Here is a 21,560-nt window from a genome sequence, read left to right as displayed (position 1 = left end):
CTCATCGACGAGATCATGTCCTAGGATATAAAATAATACTCTATTGTTTAGTCTAAAGTAGGTGTATTAGTACTTGTGTTAATTAAAGAATCAAACCTTGCTATGACCTCCTGGTCCGTATGTCCCGGTCCAACTCTGCGTGTCACTTATTCCAATCAATTCTTTGTCCCTTGCTGTTTATGGTGTTCTTGTAAGCCCTCCCTCAGGTCCGTATTGACCACCAAGTCATCTTTGCCTTTGAAGTGCATCACAACCGTAAGACCTTCGATGTCGATATCTGTATGAGTATGCGAGCACAGTGTACCAACCCGACCGTCTGATAGCGGACAACCCGTTTCATCTCCGAGTTGATCAACTTGGCTTTTGAGATCCATGTACCGCGCTCGCCAGGCGCACATATGCTTATACGGCATCATGGGTGTCGGATCATGAATCACAGTTGACATCAGTGAGTCTTTGCGTTCTGGATCGTCTTTTTTGCCTGGAGGTTGTGGGCTGTTCTGCTCCTCCGCTTCTTTATCGTGGAGCTCTTGACGCTTGGCCATGAGCTCCTCGTCACCTTGCCGAGCGAGTGATAACTCGACGTCGGTTACTTTGAGGCGAGGTATCGGTGACTTGAATGCAGCATTTTTCTCTAGTTCAGGTTTCTTCTGTAACCCAACCTCAGCAAATGACTGAGACGAGTTCTCTACTTGTGGTGATATGTATTGATTTGGATTGCAGTTGATACAATCCTCCTTCTTATCTTTTTCAGATACTGGTGTCCGCTGATTTACACTACTCAACTCACTCCTCCAGTTCTTTACATGAGAAGGGGTCAGCCGTTGATTTGATGGCTGTTCTGGAGATTTGTCGACCTTCCTCAATTGTGTTCTCCATGATGAGATGTTTGTCGTTTCGGCTTTCGGCTTTTCAGGGTCATCTCGCGGGACTGTTTTGCGTAACATGTGCACTCCGGGGACTGGCTCATCGAGCTCCTTGGGGTGTTTGCAAGACCCAGGACTCACACTATGTGTTTTATCTGGCAAGGGAGTGTTTTGAGCTTGTGGCGTATTCTTTCCATTTTCTTCGTGTGAGGTACCGCGACCTTTGTTAGGTGTCTGTGGTGCCGGGGTAGGTTTTGCGCCAGTTGGCCGTGAAGTCGGTGATCTCGAATGATGTTCTTGCACGTCACAAGCCTGACCATGACTGCCCAACGCGGACTTTATCCAATGGGCATCATTATGAGTGTTGACATGGGGCTCGTGGGAATTTGGACGTGGGTGTCGATCCCCCTTGTGCTCGTTAAGATTAAGTGGCTTTGATTCAATCTCACCAGGAACTGCCGTGTCTCTGCTCAGACTATGCTTGGTAGTTTCTGTTCCAATAGTCACAGTTTCGTCTTGACTTAGACTATGGTCCGAAGTTGGTTGGCTGTGCATACTCAGCTTGTAATTGTCCATCTTCGAGCGCCCGTCTGGTTCACGAGGGGACTTCTCCTCCGTTGCCGAAGAGGGAAGCGTATTAACGCCAGCTGCTAGATGTTCCATGATATGTTGAGAGTGATGCAGGTCTTGTCCGTGATGATACAGTTGATCAATTTTCATTTGTAAATTGTGTCGTGACGGTGACTTCTCCACTGCCGGGGCATGCTTCACTTCATGTCTATCCTTATCCTCGTCAATCATATCCAGGTCGTTACCTTCGACCACCAGGGCTCCCAAACTACGCCGAGTAGTACAGCTGATGCTATGCCGAGTCGGGTGGTGCCCAGCGTGTGTCGCTCGGCAGCTAGGATCAGAGCACTCTTCCTGTACATGAGAAGCGCGGGGCGATTTGGACAACAGACGATCTGGAACGCAATCGGAGTGCTTGGGTTTTCGTTCCACCTGCACTGATCTCGCTGCAATCGTAGGCTCGGAAGGCTTTTTTATCGTTCCTCGGTCTGCCATGAAAAAGGGGTTGTTCTTCACCGAGCTAGAGACCTCTGTTGGTACTGCAATGGTCTTTTTTCGGACCGGTTTCAGGAGTTCCTGATCAATTTTAGGTATTAGGCGAGATTTCTGTCTGGTTGGGCGAGGAGTCTTTGATGTTTCTGGCTCGGATACGAACCTTGAGGTCTTGCGACGACGGGCCGTATCCAAAGTGACTCGTGTAGGCTGACCGTCCTCGCTTGTAGGATGCTCTTGAGTAGGTAACTCAGGGGCTCTGTCCGTGTGGTTGTGTTCCTTGTACGGGGCCGAAGAAGTAGGAATTATGTGCTTGGGGATATTACCAGGAACTTCTCCAGTGCACTTTATACAGGAATCATGACCGCAGTGCGAGCAATATCGTTCGAAAGCGAGAGGTTTAGCGCATGAATGACATATTTGCGATATCATAAGTCTGTTTTGTATGATTCGATCTGGCGTGCTCGCACCGCCGTCTGAAAACCACCCCGCGGGCCTGGGTATACCATACTGCTCGAGAATATCCATTGCATCCTGGCATTTCTCTGTCGTGCTCACGGTCCGAGACGGGTCCGGCGAGACATGATACGATGTCAACATAGACTCGGGAGGCAGTATCTCCTTACTAGCTGAGTATCGTGGGAGCTGACTCGGGCGAGTCGAAACCTTTCTGCCATGGCTAATTTGAGGTTGAAACCCAGTAACACTCGGCCGTGACGATGGATCTCGACCGTTGGGTCTTGTTGTAACACTCGATCGCCGATGTTCCTTTTGCGGTAGATTCAATGATGTCTTCCTGGGATCGCTATCTCTTGAGGCACGTCTTTTTCGTTCATTGGTCGCTCGCTGTCCCTAATCGAACGTGATGCTTTTGCGCACTTGCTCAGGAGAGACTGAAGGTTGTTCACTCGCGGCCGGATTTTCTGTGAGTGTTTGCAGTTGACGAACACGATCACCGACAACACCTGGCGGTATCATATCGGGTTGGTTTGGGGTTATCACTTCTTTTGAGGTGGACTAAGCGTACAGGTCATGCGACACTGCCAGAAAAGTAGACGAATGGCCGTTCGACAGCCTAGGTCTTAATTAGTCGATAAGAAATATCGCTACACAAGGTGCTGAGATGCGTGTCATGTTGTAGGTGGAAGCTTTGAGGTTGATTGTGTAGGGCGATCAATATTAGGGGTTGAGCGCATGTCAAGTCTGGCGTGGTGGTGCAAATGAGGAAGTCGTGGATATGGCTTAACTTGACGACGTCACTAAAACCTGCCCGCCTTACAACAGTTCAAGACAAATTAATCACTGAGAATAGACGAACAAAAGTACATTTAGGAGGTAGCACAACCAGGACTGGTATCAATTGTCACAGCTTCCGTGCTAAGATGGGTAGAATATTTTGATGTACAAGGGCCTCCGTCACCACAAACTAACTGCACGCTTATTTCACATGAGCAGACAGGGTCTCGAGAACCTAAACGTCCGTTAGCAAAGTCAATCGCAAGCACATCCCTTATAATACACACCTCCAACTCGATCTTGGCCTCAGCAATATCCTGCTCGCTTCCGCTGCCGTTGGCAACCTTCTGGGCCTCGGCGATCTGAGCTCGGATGGCCTCAGCGCTGAAGTCCTCAAGGGGGTAACCCTCGACGGCGTTGATGCTAAGGACGGAGTTGGGCTGGACGGTAGCGAATCCACCAGAGACTAGAAACAAAAATTCCATCAGCGATTTGTCCGGACCCTGGCAAAATTGATTGGTATAATCCAAAACGTACGGAAGAACTGCTTGGAGCCAGCGGACTCCTCGACAACCTCAACCAGACCAGGCTTCAGCTGCTCAATGGAAGGAACGTGGTTGGCGAGGACACCCATCTCTCCAGACTCGGCGGGGATGTTGACCTGGACGACGTCGTGGGACTTGTAGATAGACTGCGTGCGGCAATTAGCTCCATGCATCAATTGGCGGCGATGCCATCATGGCGAGGGTCCAATTCGGTCGTATCGTGCTCGATCTCGATCCGACTTGTCGCGACGGCGGTGGTCATACCTGGTGAGGGAGGGCAAGGCTCAGCTTGATCTGCGATAACGGTCAGCCGGGTCGGGTTCGTTAAAATCAGTAGCCGGGTCCGGCTTCTCTGGGTGGTCTTGCCTTGTCGGGGACGGCCTCAGCGTAGGTTCTTCGCTGGAGGGGAACTCGGACGGCGGCAGGGCGAGCTCGGAGAGCCGCACGGGCGATGCGGAAAGAGTTCATGATGGGCTGAGCTGGTGGGTGAGGTTGTTGCTTGGGTGAGCTCAAATGAGGTCGGTCGCTGGCACGAATCTTTGCCGGAGCAGCAATTCGCGATTCGGCTAGCGGGAAAATCCGATAAAGTGCTGCACGTGAATAGTCACATGACCTCGATCACTTACATGAATTACTACTCTCAAGGTCATCAGAAGGATAGTTGATACCTAACTGCACTCGAATTGACAAATATAAAACACGGTTTATTCAATGGGAATAGACAGTGCAACTCTATAACCTCCAACTAACATCAGCCGTCCACCGCCAAAGACAACATCAGTTTACAATCTAGTTACTGAATATTCTATCCTCAAACGCTCTGAGCTCAGCGAGAACTTTCTCATGCTCCGGCTTCTTCTCATACTCGCAAATCAATTCTCTGACGTGTTCCTGGCTCACATTCCTGGCTGTTGAGTGGTCCAGCAAGGTCTCCAAAAACGCTTCATAACGATCTTCGGATGCTTTACAGGCCTCCTGCAGCGAACTGTCCCCTGGCCCGTCAAAATCTATCCGCGACCCATGTTCCAATAACAACTTGAGATATTCATGGATTGGGTCGATGGAATAACCGCTCGGCCCATCTTTCCAAGCCTGATAGAGCACTCCTGATAGAAACGCTACTCGATGGTACCTGATCTTGCCATGCTTCCGTTGCCCGATTGTGACATGTGCGTTTGGGTCTGCTCCTGCGTTGAGTAGCATTTTCATGCTTTCAATTTTCATACTCTCTGTTACTGTCAACATAAGTGGGGTGCAGTCCATGCCGTTGGCAATAATCATTGATTGTAGGCCTTCAACGCTTTCATGCCTCATTCCTTCATCGATTTCAGGTTTATCCCAATCAGCATCAAAATCTCTGAGAGGTGGGTCGGTGTAAGTGTTGATTTCGATCCCTTCTGCGATGAGCTTCTCTATCACCTCATCTCTATGTTGCTCATAAAACGGGTGATATTTAAAGCAAAGATGCAGCAAGCTGTTGTTATACTTGAACCGTTTTGAGACCATAGGATCTGCACCCAACGAGAGTAGTAAATTAGCGAATGGGTAGTTGCCGGCGTTGATGGCTTGGTGTAAAGCTTTCAAGCCATTTGTAGATATTTGGTCAATAGGGACGCCCTCTCTGAGAGCAGTTTCAACGATAGGGGTAGTTTCCCAGTCTTTTGGAAGACTTCCGCCTATGTAATGCAAGATCGTGCGACCATCGAAGTCGCAGTCGGTTATCTCAACGCCTAGTTGCTCAAGAAGTCTGCCGACCAACTTCAAGGCACGAGAACTAGTGCAAGATACTGCGACGTGAAGAGGCTTTTGTCCATTCAAGGCTCGTGCATTGGGATCAACATCGCCCCGCTGAAGCAAGAGTTCAGCCACCTCCCAATCACCTATCAAACAAGCCTGATGCAAAGGCGTAAGGCCCTTCTTGTCGTGTAAGTCGGCATTCATCTCTGGATGGGCTAGTAGAATCTTGATGTTTTCCAGGGCTTCGTCTACAAGGTCAGATATTGTGGCTTCTGTATCTCCCCCTTTACAGTGCCATAAAATATGCGCGCGACCACTGATAGCCTGGTGGAGCGGTGTCATTCCTTCACTGTCTGATGATGCCACATCGACTGCAGGCTGTTCGAGCAAAAGCTTCGTAATATCCACTGCAGCATGAAAGGCGGCGCGATGCAAAGGGGTACATTTATCAACGTCTGTTGTGGTAACATCCACCTCTGGTCGCTGAAGAAGCACCTCGACAATCGGCAAGTTACTTATCTCAACAGCCTCATGCAACGGAGTGTGACCGTTCCTTCCGGCTATACTTGCGTCAGCCTCCGGACGCTGCAGCAACGACTTGACAGTTCTCAGGCGCCCACAAGATACAGCGTCGAATAGAGGCGTACATCCATATGAGCCACGGGCAGAGGCATCCAGATCGTGTCTTACAAGCATACGCTCTTCAAGACCAAACTCGGGGTTTTGTACAGCGTAGCTTAGTGACGCGCCGGCCGGTCCAGGTCCTGGGAGATTGATAAGGAGGTCGATTATTTTCCCCCGTTTTTTTATTTATTATTATTTCTGGGTAGTTCTTCGTCCGTCAATGCATATCTCCCTATCAAAGTCTTGTACGCTCCCAACTTCTCAATGAGCAACTGTGCAGCTCCTTTGATCTTGCTGTGAGAAATTGCCATGTGAAGGGCATAGAATGCTCCGGGTTCGTAGCAGTCAAGACATAGTCTTGTCGAGGGAATATGAGGATCGACACCAACTTCAACTAGGAACTCGAGAATGTCACGATGTTCATTCATTATGGCGTAATGTAGAGGCGTGCCCTTCTGTCCATGTTTTGTGTGTTCCCAATCATGTTCAAGTCGACTCCATCCTGGTATGCTTTCTTGATGACATCCAATCGTCCCGCTTCAGCTGCTTTGCAAACCATGGTTGGCCGAATAAGAGGATAAATAGTGGCGTAGAAACGGCGACTTGTCTGAGCCCATGCCAATTGCGCTTTCGTCGACAACTCGGTGTCGATGATGGTTTCTTCTGCGCACATATCGAAAATGTGGTAGATGGTTTCCACGGGTAACGCTTCGATCGAGGCCATGGTGCGAATCGTTATTGAATAGCTGCTAGGATGATATTTGAGACTTTGCGGATACATCCATTTGTCTGCGTGTTGGAATATTAACGAATTGTTGACCACGGATCGATAGAAACGTGCGAGGAGGCTGGATTGCCGCGAGCCTTACCCCAGGCCCAGGGGAGGCGGCAGTTTTTGTTGACAGCCTGTATTAATCATGTAAACATATTGAAGCATGGCGGTCTCATGGATTGTTTGTCTCAAAAGCAAACATGTATTCATCTCCATTGGTGGATGGCTTCAAAGTTGAACAGCCAAATTCGTGGCGCCCATGACAATGCAGTTAACATGGTCAATAAATTGATGTTTTTGGGTGGCTGTACAGACTACAAGAATTCCAATGTCGAATGCCGACTCTTTCCTTCACTCTGCAGCTACTGATAAGTATACAATAATAGAGAAGTGAATATTTCCATACAAGAACCATAATATCGGTCTTTTCTTCTCTTCCATTCTAGAGGGCCTAAAGGGGGATTGTCCACTCTCACTTAGAAGACATTAACATACTTGCTGATACTTTCTGGTTCAGTAACCGACTGATCCTCAGAGGTCGGCATTCGTTGGGGCTGTGTGAAGTTACAATTCTGGCTTTGGTGGTGTTTCACTTCGAAGCATACTGCAACCTCTATATAACTAATCTATCGGCACTTTCACAGTTCAGATCAATATCGAAGGCGTTTGACTCAGGATTTGCGACGTGTTTGGCTGGAGCAACGTTAGAACACCTAATGCTGACAATGGAGTGTCAACACCCACACCCTCAACTCTTAGCTCTCTTTCAATGTAGCAGTAAGCCAGTAGCATGTTTCACTTCAAATTCATATGCCACGAGATGAGATCTCAGCGGTCTAGATGTTATTCGGTGGGTGCATCAGTTTTTCTCTCTGCTTGTGATTATCTGCTGTGTGACCCTGCATCATAATTGCATATGGACACTCAAGTAAGCACAAGCTCTGCGTGATACGAATAACTGGAGCGGATTATGTCGCCATTCAGAGATATCACATAATACAAAGTGATTAAAGATCAGGGTCTCAATCATATGATTCAATTCTTATCTGTACCAATGGTTGGTATGTTGTACATTGCAATCACCAAGGGTCTAGATTTACGGACTGAAGACTACCCTATACCAGAGGGGCTTCACTCCCCTCCATGACGACAAGAGATCGAAAGTTCCAGTCTTGTTTACCACTTGACACAGCAACTATAACCGACCTGGTCCGGATATGGCTCGGGAGACCGGGTTCTTGTTGTCGGAAACATCAAGACAGAACAAAAGCCAGTTTTGCTCTATCTATTCTGCCGAGTGAACCCTTTTTTTCTGTGAGGAGACAGACATAAACCGGAAAACGAGGCCTCGGCACTCGAGACACGTACAAAGTGCCGATCACACCTCGAGACAGTGAAGCGATGATCTCACACGTCACTCACAGCCTGGGCGACTCGACTCGAACTCGACTTTTTACTATTGCTTTTATGCTTTCAGTGGAATTTCGGGCTTTCGAGAATCCGCTCCCCATCATGATCCGCGGACCCGAAACATCCCATCATCACATCGTTATCGTCTTGCCAACTTGCAGTGGCTCAGTTGCCATGTCGTCACGGATCATGATTGCTGTCATCATCAATAACCAGGCGCAGTCAGCCTGTCGTAAACCAAGTCTCAGCCTTCTTCTTTTTTGGCTTACGTTACTGGCCTTTTTTGTTTTACGACAGCTGCGTAATCCCATCTTGGCAATTGATAGCGCTCGTCAACTGCGACACGTTGTACAGGTACAGTATTACACAGTAAGTAACGAGGACGGGCAGTGGGAATAATAAACGGGTTTGTTCTACAAGTCTCTAAGCCCCTGCCAAGACGCGCTGAGCAATGGATTGCATCACACAGTTTCAGCCATTGTTGTTGACTGACTTGATCCGAGTCGGAGGAAATAGGAAAGTCAACAACACATCACTCACAGACTCAGCCTTTAGCCCCGAATTCCTCAACCGTGAATGTAAGCTCACCCTCACCAAAAGAAGGCTGAAAGCTAAAAAGTGACGACGTCTCCACTGGTGGGTGAGTGAGATTACAGTCCGCGGTGAGACGGCGTGGCTGTTGGCATTCTTTGTGAGAAATTGCGATAGACTTTGAGTATTACCAGCTTTCGATGTAATGGGCCGCTGGTCAATGACACAAAGTATCGTCAAGTACTGATATTAATTTCGTATCGAGGTTAGCGTACGGAGACAAGAGTGAAAAAGAAAAAAAGAAGCCTCTTTTTCGTCTTCAATATTGAACCTCGCCCAGTCTAGAAAAGTCTGGCCGGTAAAGCAAATTTTCAAGAATCCACAATCGCTTCAACAAAAGCTGGAGCTTGGATCAACAAGGAAGTTCCCGATCCACTCACGATCAAATCTAAAGAAATGAACCGTTGGAACCTTTGAGCCATGCCGTGTTGCTATTCTCAGCCTTGTGTCCGTGGCTCACTCACCAATTGTTGAGCTTTGAGCGTGGCATTCAAAAGGCTGAAAAGCTCAGGCCTCTCGGAGAAAATCAAATCTCTTGGCAAAAGATCTAAGAGGGCAAGTATCCGTCTATGTCAAGCCCAGTCCCTGATCGGCAATTTTGACGACAACATGGATGGATGAGTAAACAACTAGGAAACCCCCTTCTTGCGCCGTCATAGACAACATATCCTGCATGTCGTAGGATGCTTGTTTCCTCTAATTTGTAAACGTGGCTTTTTTGTGGTCTTTGATACCATCCGGCGGTCGACCGGCTCATCGCTGGATCAAGGGAACTGACTAGGACGGGCGGGATGGGGGAGAAACGAACGAGATGGGGTTGAGTTGAGTTCACTCATCAGTTCTCACTCATGTCCATGCCATGGACATGCTGCTGTACAACCCATCCCGTGTTCCATCGTGCAGCAGCCAGCCAGCCCACACCTCCCTGCTGCCAGAAAACCGCGCACTTCTTTCGGTATAAACAGCAATGAGACATCGACTTTGACTGGGGTGGCCTTCTTTTTGAGTCGGCCCAGTCGCACAACCGGCCGAGACTTGGGTCCAATATTTGGACGATGCATGGGGATGGAGCACGGCAGTATTGTAGTATGCGGGTCAGTATGCGAGCTGCGGGTGAGGATTTAGACGGAAAGTTCCAAGAGACCGAGCGAGATGAAGGTATTTAGAGCAATGTACCTGCATTCTTGTTGATGTGAATGGATATCTGAAGAGGATACCCGCTCTTTGTCTTGGATCTAGCAAGATTCCAAGAGCAAGCTGCCTTGGTTGCATGTATTAGTTTCTTGAGATGCATCACCAATTCTTGAGATGCTGCTATGCTGTCCCCATAATGCCTAGTGGTATATAAAATAACTTGGCTGTAAGATGTGATTCCACTGCATAAGTTGGCGGGCAGACATCTCGTGATCGATAGACTTGAGCTGTACAGTAGCTTCAAATAATTGATCATGTTGCTCGTGACTCAGCCCTTAAATTCCAAGAAAGCTGAGAAATGGAATCTTCACCGCCAGAATCTCACGATTTTTGAGCCCTGTTTTGGGAGTGGGTGGGTTGTGGGTGAAGGATAGTGGACGGCGAGCTTGGAGACGCCATCAGGAGCTGCATCAGCCAAAGTAGAGAAAGGCTATTTGGGCACAATATCCGTAAAACAGTAAGCAATAACCATTGTCGCAGGGAAATTAATGCTATGTTACATGGGGGAGATGGATTTTCAGTTATGCGCTGATAGCGCCTTGTCGTCGTATGCTTTTAGGATGCGGGGTTTGGCTTCAGAACGCGGGGTTAGTACCCAGACGGACGGGTCAACGTGACGATGCGTACCAGTAGCAGAGTAGAGAACTGATATGATATTGCATCGAGACATGTCCGTTATCGCATAGGCGAACAGAAAGCCAATGCAGAGACCGAGACCGAGACCCTCCGAATGCCTTTGAGGTCAAGGGTGGTGGTTGCACTGCCTTGGCTGTATGCAGCAGCAGCAACAGCAGTTCCGAAATTGAATCACGGGAAACGACCGAGGCATTTGGCGATCAGTCAACGGCGCCAAATAGGATCGGGTCGTTTCATTTGTTTTCTTTATACGATCGTCGCTGTGAAATGAAGTGTACCATATAGCGAGTCAAGAAAAGCTCGGATATCGAGCAGCTATGATCGCATAGAGTCCCCTTTGACAACGTCGTGACATCGTCTGGTCGTTTCAGCACCTCATTCATGGATACTCATGGGTACGAGATGAGAGTCGGGCAGTTTCAGGGTCCTCTGTGATACCATCGGGGCGACGATCCCATTGACATGTTGATAGGCGACTTGACTCAGATTCATGCGCTAGGTAGGCGCACAAGACAAAGTCCATCCATGCCAAACTGTCGTCATCGGGGGATTTCTAGCTTGCATTGCATGGGTTTCTGCAGTAGGAGAAAGAGAGCGCTCACGAGGATGTAACGAAGTGCGCATTAATTGGTGGACGACGGGAAGGGTGCTGTTGATGCAGAGACAACAGCACACCCAAAATGGTTAAACGCAACCATCTGCGTGCGTCCCTGAAAGCAAGGGTCGATCGTAGTCGACTGTCGACGCACGCAGACGAACAAAGGCACCAGTAAGAGAGATTCTATCGTAAACGAGACAGGTGATTGTGGGGAAGTTGAATGTTATAATGAGGCGAGCATCTGGGATCGATCAATGACACTTGTCTTTATTGCTCGCTTCGATGTTAGTTAGTACGGATACTAACTACTATGTACCCCCACGGCCTTGGGGTTTAGCCAAGAATAAAACGAGCAATATTCAGCGCGATAAACCTGATTAACAAAGACGAGCAAAGACGAACAAAGAAGGAGACAAGAGAAAGGGAAAGCATGTCAAGGGCAAAGCCAGCCATAGACAACAGTGTCGCATTGTGCTTGTGCATTGTACTATGTAACACTGATAAAGGGCGTAGACTACGATAAACGAGGGTTTGATTTGATAGACGAGACGACGACGATCAACAACAACAACAGCCCTTCTTGCATCAGTCAGTTAGTGACAGTGGGATGTGGTCCCCTGAAACAAAATCAAGCAATCAGTGTGTCAAATCATGACTATCATCTGAGGATCTGGTTGGCGAAGTGACTGATTGTCAGTCACAAGTCAGTCCGATGATCAACATTAACGACAACACAACACAGCATGCTGTGCTGCGTTTGCAATTTGCGGATACACCGCCTCGCAAAGATTGAAGAATGAAAGCGGCGGGCTGGTGTCTTACAGTCTGTCCCTCGTCGCAAGCACTGTACATGTACAGTAAAAAACGGCATTCGACTGGTGGGAAAGATTTCACTTGTGGATCGTGCTAGGCCCAAGAATTCTGTGGCGGGTTGCTTCTGGAAAAGAGTATTCGCGGTTGATTATGCGAGCACGAGGCTTGGACAAGGGCAGTGCATGCCTAATTCACACGGTACATTCGAGCGGCGAGTCGTACTGACTGTTCGGTCATCTACGGTAAGAGTCAGACTCAGAGACCTAGAGTCAGGACGGTGTGCCACACGGTAGATCAGGGCAACCTGTTTTCGGTCACTACAACGTGGATCTATCAGAGGCTGGACGCTGACAGGCGCCACTGGTCAATTGAGAAGACCCTGAGTTAGACCTGACTGGACAATTATGTCCAAAAGAAAGGGGAATGTATCACAGACAGTGGACAGCCCGTAATAAACTCCAGTAAAAAGGCCAAGACTGTTGCTTTGTCGGTCAGCGCTGGAACCGAAATTGCACCGCGGGATGCGTCTCTTTTTCCCATCCCCTCGCTCTCTCGCTCGCCTCAAAAATAGGTAGAGACACTCTCGACGTACATACCGTAATGTACGTACACGAAAAAGTAATCTCAAGTCGGTCAATGGATCCCTTACGGTTGCTCTATTTCTCGGCAAGGGCTTGGAAAAGCGGATTCTCGACGCGGAGCATCAGCAGCGGAGCAAGACAAGGCACTTTTTTCTGTCTTTTCAGGGCACGTTTTTCTTTACAGGCTGATGACAGGGGAATGATGGATCAATCTAAGCGCTGAAAGGTTTAGCCCAGGAGAGAGAAAACCCAGCCTACCAAAAAAAAGGACGCAAAATGTCTACGACACTGAAGAGAAAAAAAGTCACTGTTCCCACTCACACCCCATTCTCTTGTCATCAATTGGTGATGGCGTAGAAAAGCAGAAGCCCTGCCCTGAGCCCTCAACTAGCATGAGGATTAGCATTGGCATTGGCATTAGCTGACAGATGGGCAGTGAGGAACCCATGGATCCAATGTAACAAGCCATGCCATGATCGAGTTAAAGCCCTCTTGTCTCTGGTCCGTGCCAATAAAAATTCTTTGGTCCATTCATCGCTCACTGCGTAAAAAATAAAGAGATCCATTTTTTACCCGCTCCTTGTACGGTAAATCGACGGCCGCTCTTAAGTCTCTAATTTAGGGGACAGACCCCCTCCAAATCTTAACCCGTTCCTTGTCGTTGTTGGTCCTTTTTACCTCTTTTCTCCTAGTCTAGGTCGCGTCTTTCTTTGTACCGCGAGGTATTCTAGTTTTAGTTCTAGTGTCGTTGTTTCGTGTTCGATTAATCAAGGCTTGGTTATTAAAATTCGAGTCAAACAAAGGAGCAGACACCGAGTACATAGTGTTTCTTTCATCTCCTCCCTTCTGCCGCCCTTCTTTGTAAACGTTGTTTCTCCTTTTTTTAACTTCTCACCTGGTCCTTGTCGGGAATCTTTTGTCTCAGACCTTGTTCTGTTTCGCTGGAAATACGGATACTACTGGACTGTACTGCACTACACTGCACTGTACTAGACTGTACTGTACCCGTGCCTCGGAGAACGTCATCTGCACCTGTCGTCCCCACGCGCAATAACAGCGACCGACACACACCCAGTCCAGTCCAGACACACCCACAAGCCAAAGTAGCACAGACGCCACCCTTTCTCAGATTGGGGAATCCTGCAACCTGGAAATCAGCCGCCTCTTCTACTCCTCTTCTAGCCTTTCCTCAAAAGCCCTGTCCGGCCCGGCCCTGCATCTCACTTTCACCCATCGACCCATATCCCATATCAAAGCTCCCTCGTCCGCCTACTTCTTGAGAGCCAGAAAAACAAAAACCTTTTCCGGCCAACACCAACATACATCACCTTATAGCAGTTGACCATGTTTGTCTCGCTTTTATAGCACCACCGTCCTCAGGGACACATTTTAACAAGACTCTTGAAAGTTTCAGCAGCTTGAGCTACTACGATACATTCAAACAACTTATACACCCTTCCTTCTTCAACAAAACCGTGCCTTTGGATCTTTATCATAATCTCCTCATCATTGGAATCCATCTTTACTCGCTTGGATTTAAACGACTTGAACCCCACCCTCAAATCACGCATTTATATCTCTATAAACCAAAATGACCACCATGACCAACAATCTAGACACACCCTGGGTAGCCCACGGCTCAGAAGAAATCGAGGAGGCAGACGAACCACCCGAGATAAACTTCAAGAAGCAGCAGTTTACTTCAACCGACTTCCAGCGAACCACCATTCGACCTTCCACCGAGAAGAAATCCTCCTTGTTGACCAAGGCCATCAATGGAAACTCGGATGACGACCTGTACATTCCTCAGAACACCACCAGCACTCGGCAGCGACGCCGCTCCCTCGTCAGCAACATCAGCTTCGCCTCGACCGCCGAGCTCACCAGTGACACTGGATTCACCAGCCCTTCTCGCCCAAGCACTCCCAGCCCAACTCTTCCCGACATGGCCATGCTTCGCTTGCACGACGAGCGCGCTCCTGTGCCGACTCACGTTTCTCTTCTCGGTGCCGCTGTCAAGCTGCAGCAGGAAAAGACTGAGGAGCCCAAGAAGCGATCCATCCAGTTTGCTTGTGGTGGCAAGCCCACTGCACCAGTGCAGCCACCTCGATCCCAGCCTATGGAAAAGGCCCCTTCTGCTCAGGAAGCTCCTCGCAAGTCCTGCATCAAGTTTGCATGCCCGGCTCGACCTGCCTCTACGCAAAACACCCCTCCTCGCTCCATTGGAATCAACACAAACCGCAAGGATGCCACCCCCAAGGCAGAGTCCCCATCTACTCCTAAGCGAAACATCGCCTTGTCTGCACCTCGGCAAATCACCCCCCGCAGACATTCCATGTCACGCCCCAAGTTTCTCCGCGCCGACTCTTCTGACCTCGCTACGGATAGCTCCCAGTTCCACGAGTTTGCCAGCGGTACCACCCGTGAGGACGATTGGATCCGACGCGACAGCACAGTTGTTGTTGCAGTCAAATTGACCATCAACGACACCCTGGTCAAGGAGAACAACATCCGACGTTTGGCTACCGAGGCAGAGCAAGAGGCTGAGGAAGAAGACGAGCTTGACAATGACGATGATGCCGATGTCGACGATGATGACGACGAGGAAGATGAGGATGAGGACGAGCTCGATGTTGATCTCGACGAGGATGACGATGAAGACGAAGACGAGGACGACGATTCTGATGGTTACCACACCGACGAAGAGACCGGATTCGCTGACTCTGATGACGACGACGAGGACGATGACATGCGTCTCTGGACGCCTGGTGCCAAGTCTGTCGTTCACATTGGATCTGGTGCTACTTTGATGCGTCGACCTTCCATCCACGAGATGCAGTCTGACTCTTCAATCGCTACTGTCAACAGCCAGCGAGCCAGCCGTCGCACCAAGCGTGTCAGATACGCCGAGGAGGCCCCTGATCTTCCCGACAGCACTGACTTCGTGTGTGGTACCTTGGATGAGGACCGTCCCCTCGAGGAAGCTTATCTTTCGTGCCTTGCAGCTCGACGAAACGAGAAGCTCCGTGTCATTCCCCAGGATATTGACCCTAGCTTCCCCGCTTCCGAGCCTGAAGAGGAGAACGACGGAGAGATCTTCAACCCTGTCCATCACGAGAGTGACGCCGACGAGTTCTTTGGATCTATGGAAGACTTGCACCAGGACCGTGATCGCTCGCGTCGCCGACGCAAGAGCGAGCACGCATCTCCCAAGCGATTCCGTTCACCACCTCCCAAGCGTCTTCACTCGCCTCCTCCCAAGGCCCGGGCCCGTTCGCCCAAGCCACTCTTCAGCCGTCAATCCCCTCGCAGAGCAAAGTCCCCCGCTCCCATGCGCAAGCCCATTACTACCCCTCTTGGATCTCCTCGCTGCGGCCAAGTCAACTTCAACCTTGCTGGCCGTCCCGGTCTTACCCACACCAAGTCTCTCCCCCGTGGTGGTGCCATGTGTCACCAGCGAAAGCACCCTCGCAACAAGATGACCCACGACAACGATACTCATATCCGTGGTGCCATCGACATTGTCAAGGGCCTGGAGAGCAAGCGTCAGCGACGCAAGGAGAAGTTCCACCAGAAGTACTGCAACCGCGCTCGTCGTGGTAAGATCCCCGAGCCCAAGCCCGTTCCTGGTCGCGGTACCGAACGTATGCGAGAGCTCGGCCTTCTGATGGCTGGTAAGAAGGACCAAACCAACTACGTCCTTTCCATCTAAGCATGCTTCTTTGTCCTTTTCACCATTTGCACAAGAACCACAATGCTTTACCCATTAGACTGCGAGACATGTCACGACGAAGATGATACATCTTACATGACTTTTTTGATGACTACAGCATGTCCCTTTTCTCATTACACTCTCGGCCAGGTCTCCGAGATTGTTTACCTGTATATACTCATAATGGACCGACCCCTTGGATCCTGGACTCGGTATGAGCCGAGTTCTTTCCTGTACATATTTTTCTCTATTTTCTTTGTCAAAACTGCATAAAGCGGCCGGACAACGCTCGCTATTGGCGGAGGAGCCATGTTTGAACTGCTTGGATACCCGATACAGCATATTGGTATTACGAGGTTACTTGCTCGGCGTTGGATGAGGGAATATCATGACATGCATTTAGCAGATATCAATAACGATGATGATTACTCTGCAACTATTTGTGCCTTTGTGCCTTTGTGCCTTTGTGCCTTTGTGCCTTTTGTACCTTTCGTGAAATGATGTTTCGTTTGAGATTGGGATATATTTGAGAGATGTCATCGATTTATTCCACGATCTAGTGGTCATCCAGTTACTATATCACAATAGACCCTGAAGGCATTCGTTTTCGGGTTCAAGTGTTAGGCCTTGATTTTCTGCTGCCCCTAGATCTACTATTGAAAGCTGTTCTCTAGATGTACCCTTATACCTTAACTACTCCGATAGCAGGACAGTAACAACACTTGCCACACTCGATCGTTTGAAAGTGAATATGTAAGGAGTCAAGATATTATCGTCCAGTATAAGCATCTCGTAATCGTAAATATCAAGTTATGTGATGACTTACAAGCACAAGCCATTCATTCAAAGTCAAAGTGTACAGCGTGACATGATCATGTATGCCTAATATTTCAGGCATTAATCCAGCATCACCCTTTCTTGCCAGCTTTTGATCAATGTAGCGCCTCCTACACCCAGCTCTACTACAATCAACGACGCCAACGAAACGTAACGACGACTCTTTTTCTCTTCTGCACAATACACACCACCACTTCTTTTTACTACAATTAATACTCACTCACATTTAATACGTCGTTATCATGTGGATCGTGAACTGGTGTATGTATTAAAATGCACTGCTTGCGACTTGAGATGGGCTGACACGTGCTGCGTATAGTCTACGATGTGCTGTCCTCCTTGGGCCTGCTCAACAAGCACGCCAAGTTGCTTTTCCTCGGTCTCGACAACGCCGGAAAGACTACTCTTCTTCACATGCTGAAGGTGCGTCGATACAACATTGCTGGATGGATCTTATTCGACTGGATTGCTTGAAAGCGGTGGCGGATCTCGAAGAAGATAAAGACTGACGATGGATATAGAACGACCGTGTTGCCATTCTCCAGCCCACTCTTCACCCCAGTAAGATTCTTTTTCGAAAGAATATAATGGACTTTGTACTAAGACGCCGCAGCATCCGAGGAGCTTGCTATTGGTAACGTTCGCTTCACCACTTTCGATCTGGGTGGCCATCAACAAGGTATGTGGAAATGATCGCTTTCTGCTGTGGACGGATTCATCTAACTGTCAACAGCTCGACGTATCTGGCGCGACTACTTCCCCGAGGTCAACGGTGTCGTCTTCCTTATCGACGCCAAGGACCACGAGCGATTCGGCGAGGCCAAGGCCGAGCTCGACGCCCTCCTCTCCATGGAAGAGCTGTCTAAGGTTCCCTTTGTTATCCTCGGCAACAAGATCGACCACCCCGATGCCGTCTCCGAGGACGAGATGCGACACCAGCTTGGCCTCTACCAGACAACCGGCAAGGGCAAGGTTCAGCTCGAGGGCATCCGACCTATTGAGCTCTTCATGTGCTCAGTAGTTATGCGCCAAGGTTACGGTGACGGTATACGCTGGTTGTCACAGTACGTTTAAGGGAGGCTGAAGGGGATGCGGGTGGCTAGAGACTACATCTTACGTTACGTTACGTCCTGGTCGATGGAAGAAAGAAGACATGTGACTATTCAATGTTTTTGAGATTCAGAAATTCTCCGTTGGGCGAACAAAGGCTGTGCAATTCAACTACAACATTTTGCTACACTAAGCGATATTGACTCTGACAGTCCCTGTGACAGTGAAATCGACCCTTGGTGGTATTTGTGCTGGGGTCCTTGTTTACAAGGGGCGATTTTTGGGGATGCTCACGAACGATAGTAAGCAGCTAGTGATAGCATGATGCGCGATGCAACCGTCCCAACAAGACTCGAAATAGAAGGTAGAATAACCATAGAGAGATATCACGCATTGCAACCTGTAATCAGAGTATGTGGGCTCATGTTCTTAGTACAGGTGGTGATACTAGGTGTTCGATAGAGGTCTCGGTTCGCCAAGACGTACTGGTATGGGGCCCGCCTCCGTACCATTTTCTCCAACGGAATCTACGTCATGTTACTAGAATCGTCACAAGACAACCCAACTCCAATCACTGTAATCAATTACTCCTTTAGTCCGTGACAACAACTTGCAACTTCTTTGACCTCAGCTTATGTTTCGCTCCGGCCAGCTATGGGTTAGAGGTCACTCACATCACTAAACTCGTTCGCAATGTCATCGTCATCATATTCCTCGCTACTCCCTCGCGATCCCGTCTACGGATTCCCACCAGAGGCTTTCGACACCTCCCTTCTTCCAGATGTCGATACTGAGTTCGTCAGCGCGCAAGACTTGGAAGCCTTTGAGAAGGCGCTCCAAGCTCCAGACCCCTTACAGAGCCCAACCGATGAAACCGGCGCTCGGTCGCCGCGCAGTCCTAGTTCGTTCAGCGTGACAAAGAGACCTTCACAGGTTGAATCAGGATTTGCCGACGATGTCGCCGCTGTCGCTGCGGCTGCAGATGCTACCTCTGGGGGACTTCCCCAACCGCTGAGCCAGGGGACGTTTATCACAGCGCAAAACGACTGGGCGCCTGTCAACGAAAAGGTCTATCGTCATCGACGAGGTTCTAAACGAAATAAGCGCAAACGCAGAAATGGAAAGGGGGCTGTCGAAGGTCTTTTAGGAACTCGAACCAAGGACGAGACCCGAGAAGGATATCTATATCAGCTTTCGAAATGGCCGCTACTCATTTTCGTGTTCGCATGGCTTGGTGGTCTTGCTGCCATGTACATGTCGACAAGACTGTACATCTGGGTGTATGAGCACTTTTTCACCTGGAGAGGCCAGCGAGAAAGGCTCCGACGCAATTTGCGGAATGCCTCGAAATACGAGGACTGGGTGTCGGCTGCGAAGGAGTTAGACACATACCTAGGCCGACAAACGTGGAGGGAAGAGAACGATTTCGCATACTACGACTCAAAGACTGCTCGACGAGTATGGGAGCAGATGAAAAAGACGAGACTTCGCGCTGAAGAACAAGAGAATAAGAGTGAGAAGGACGATGGGGGTAAGGCAGTGGGCGAGCTCAAGGCATTGATTGAGGCTTGCGTGAAGAACAACTTTGTTGGTATTGAGAACGCCAGGTTGTACAGCCAGACTTATTTTGGAACCAAGAATCTGGTGCAGAATTTCCTCGATGAAGGTAAGATGACGAATATATTGCCTCCCGAATTATAGGCTAACATGATACAGAGGAGAAATGCATCAAGTTTCTGGCTAGCACCAAACAGCTGGACATGGAGCAGAAACGAATCCTTTTCAAGCACGTTTATGCCAACTACGGAAGAACAGCACTCTGCCTATCTGGTGGCGCAGCCTTTGCTTACTATCATATCGGTGTTGTTCGAGCACTGTTGGATGCTAACCTGCTACCAGATGTCATCACTGGTACCAGTGGAGGCGCTTTGGTTGCGGCTCTGGTAGCTACCCGAACGAATGAGGAGCTTGACCAACTTCTTGTCCCGGCTCTTTCTGAACGCATCAACGCTTGTCGCGAGTCTATTACCACCTGGTTCCCGCGATGGTGGAGGACCGGCGCTCGCTTCGATTCTGTTGACTGGGCGCGACGATGCGGTTGGTGGACCTATGGCTCCTTGACATTCAAAGAGGCCTTTGAACGAACAGGCCGTATTCTAAATGTCACCTGTGTCCCGGCTGACCCCCACTCGCCTACAATTCTGTGCAACTACCTGACAAGCCCCGACTGTGTTATCTGGTCTGCCGTACTGGCATCGGCTGCGGTTCCTGGAATTCTCAACCCCGTTGTTCTCATGATGAAGACACGAGATGGAAGTCTAGAGCCGTATTCCTTCGGACACAAGTGGAAGGATGGTAGTCTGCGAACAGATATCCCCATCAAGGCATTGAACACACACTTTAACGTCAACTTTACCATTGTCAGCCAGGTCAACCCTCATATCAACTTGTTCTTCTTTTCGTCTCGAGGTTCAGTCGGCCACCCAGTTACACACCGTAAGGGACGTGGATGGCGAGGCGGCTACCTCATGTCAGCCTTTGAACATTATCTCAAATTGGATATGAACAAGTGGCTCAAATTTATCCGCCACGCGGAGTTGTTGCCACGACCTCTGGGCCAAGACTGGAGTCAGCTTTGGCTGCAGCAATTCAGTGGAACCATTACTATTTGGCCCAAGTCACGAGTTTCGGACTTTTGGCATATTCTGAATGATCCCGACCCGCATCGACTGTCCCATATGATCCACGAAGGAAAGCAGAGTGCTTTCCCCAAGCTCAAGTTTATCGAGAACCGACTCAAGATTGAGCGCCTGGTTGAGCGAGGACGTACAGACTCACGCCCATGGGTGCGCCGAGGTAGCATTCAGACTATTCTGAGTGAAGAAGATCTCCGAAGCATTCTCGTAGAAGAGATGGAGAATAGTGTGACGGAGGAGGAGACGGACGGTGATGATCTTAGTGCTCTCGGCCTGGGGATGACTGTGGCGGACGGTGATGTCCTTTACGAGGAGCCGAAAGAGAAGAGTGATTCTGAAGGCACTGACTGAGTGCTGGACAAGAGGAGAAGCCTGCATCATACAGTATGTCGTTTTGTAGTAATATTTGTTAACTAAAATTGGTTTAAAGGTAATTATTTAGGCTCGGAGGAACAGTTAGATCGTTAACAGCAATTTTCAAGCGTTTCATTTGTTAAAAATAAAATAAAATTCGTTTGTTCTGATAACTCAAAGTCTCTTGAATACGAATTTCAAAACTGCAGCCAGTTCCTTCCATTCGCATGTATACACTAATAGATT

General features: G+C 49.1%; 6 protein-coding genes across 6 annotated transcripts; 3 read left to right on the top strand and 3 right to left on the bottom strand.

The window, feature by feature from the left end:
• Window positions 1–155: 155 nt before the first annotated feature.
• On the bottom strand, window positions 156–1,442 carry FGSG_12956 (uncharacterized protein; the record flags this gene model as incomplete). The annotated part of the gene is made up of 2 exons (XM_011327972.1): window positions 156–1,357; window positions 1,424–1,442. 2 exons carry the CDS (start codon window positions 1,440–1,442, stop codon window positions 156–158), a joined length of 1,221 nt encoding a protein of 406 aa, XP_011326274.1.
• A 1,729-nt stretch (window positions 1,443–3,171) lies between these two features.
• On the bottom strand, window positions 3,172–4,228 carry FGSG_12955 (ATP synthase subunit delta). The gene is made up of 5 exons (XM_011327971.1): window positions 4,076–4,228; window positions 3,974–4,003; window positions 3,702–3,855; window positions 3,452–3,630; window positions 3,172–3,399 (listed from the first exon to the last, which is right to left on the bottom strand). Exons 1-5 carry the CDS (start codon window positions 4,175–4,177, stop codon window positions 3,367–3,369), a joined length of 498 nt encoding a protein of 165 aa, XP_011326273.1. The 5' UTR covers window positions 4,178–4,228; the 3' UTR covers window positions 3,172–3,366.
• Window positions 4,229–4,498: 270 nt separating this feature from the next.
• On the bottom strand, window positions 4,499–6,794 carry FGSG_12954 (uncharacterized protein; the record flags this gene model as incomplete). The annotated part of the gene is made up of 3 exons (XM_011327970.1): window positions 4,499–6,210; window positions 6,320–6,464; window positions 6,627–6,794. The coding sequence occupies 3 exons, from the start codon at window positions 6,792–6,794 to the stop codon at window positions 4,499–4,501; spliced, it is 2,025 nt and encodes a 674-aa protein (XP_011326272.1).
• A 7,462-nt stretch (window positions 6,795–14,256) lies between these two features.
• Window positions 14,257–16,377, top strand: FGSG_06647 (uncharacterized protein; the record flags this gene model as incomplete). Its single annotated transcript, XM_011327969.1, has 1 exon — window positions 14,257–16,377. The coding sequence occupies one exon, from the start codon at window positions 14,257–14,259 to the stop codon at window positions 16,375–16,377; it is 2,121 nt and encodes a 706-aa protein (XP_011326271.1).
• Window positions 16,378–17,335: 958 nt separating this feature from the next.
• On the top strand, window positions 17,336–18,586 carry FGSG_06646 (GTP-binding protein SAR1). Its single transcript, XM_011327968.1, has 5 exons — window positions 17,336–17,475; window positions 17,534–17,637; window positions 17,736–17,775; window positions 17,828–17,893; window positions 17,948–18,586. Exons 1-5 carry the CDS (start codon window positions 17,457–17,459, stop codon window positions 18,286–18,288), a joined length of 570 nt encoding a protein of 189 aa, XP_011326270.1. The 5' UTR covers window positions 17,336–17,456; the 3' UTR covers window positions 18,289–18,586.
• Window positions 18,587–18,928: 342 nt separating this feature from the next.
• Window positions 18,929–21,487, top strand: FGSG_06645 (uncharacterized protein). Its single transcript, XM_011327967.1, has 2 exons — window positions 18,929–19,930; window positions 19,981–21,487. Exons 1-2 carry the CDS (start codon window positions 18,958–18,960, stop codon window positions 21,309–21,311), a joined length of 2,304 nt encoding a protein of 767 aa, XP_011326269.1. The 5' UTR covers window positions 18,929–18,957; the 3' UTR covers window positions 21,312–21,487.
• The last annotated feature ends 73 nt before the right edge of the window (window positions 21,488–21,560 follow it).

The sequence above is a fragment of the Fusarium graminearum genome, chromosome 4 (genome assembly GCF_000240135.3).
Source record: "Fusarium graminearum PH-1 chromosome 4, whole genome shotgun sequence".
NCBI classification, from domain to species: domain Eukaryota; kingdom Fungi; phylum Ascomycota; class Sordariomycetes; order Hypocreales; family Nectriaceae; genus Fusarium; species Fusarium graminearum.
Note: the sequence above shows the minus strand (reverse complement) of the source record. Positions and strands in the feature narration are given on the sequence as shown.

Excerpts from the sequence above, each read along its gene's own strand:
- FGSG_12955 (XM_011327971.1), bottom strand. The coding sequence starts at position 4,177 with ATGAACTCTTTCCGCATCGCCCGTGCGGCTCTCCGAGCTCGCCCTGCC. Across the intron at positions 3,856-3,973 it reads GCCTTGCCCTCCCTCACCAG|TCTATCTACAAGTCCCACGA; the intron begins GTATGACCACCG and ends TGCCGCACGCAG. Across the intron at positions 3,631-3,701 it reads TGGCTCCAAGCAGTTCTTCC|TCTCTGGTGGATTCGCTACC; the intron begins GTACGTTTTGGA and ends TTTTGTTTCTAG.
- FGSG_06645 (XM_011327967.1), top strand. The coding sequence starts at position 18,958 with ATGTCATCGTCATCATATTCCTCGCTACTCCCTCGCGATCCCGTCTAC. Across the intron at positions 19,931-19,980 it reads GCAGAATTTCCTCGATGAAG|AGGAGAAATGCATCAAGTTT; the intron begins GTAAGATGACGA and ends AACATGATACAG.
- FGSG_06646 (XM_011327968.1), top strand. Across the intron at positions 17,638-17,735 it reads CTCTTCTTCACATGCTGAAG|AACGACCGTGTTGCCATTCT; the intron begins GTGCGTCGATAC and ends CGATGGATATAG. Across the intron at positions 17,894-17,947 it reads TCTGGGTGGCCATCAACAAG|CTCGACGTATCTGGCGCGAC; the intron begins GTATGTGGAAAT and ends AACTGTCAACAG.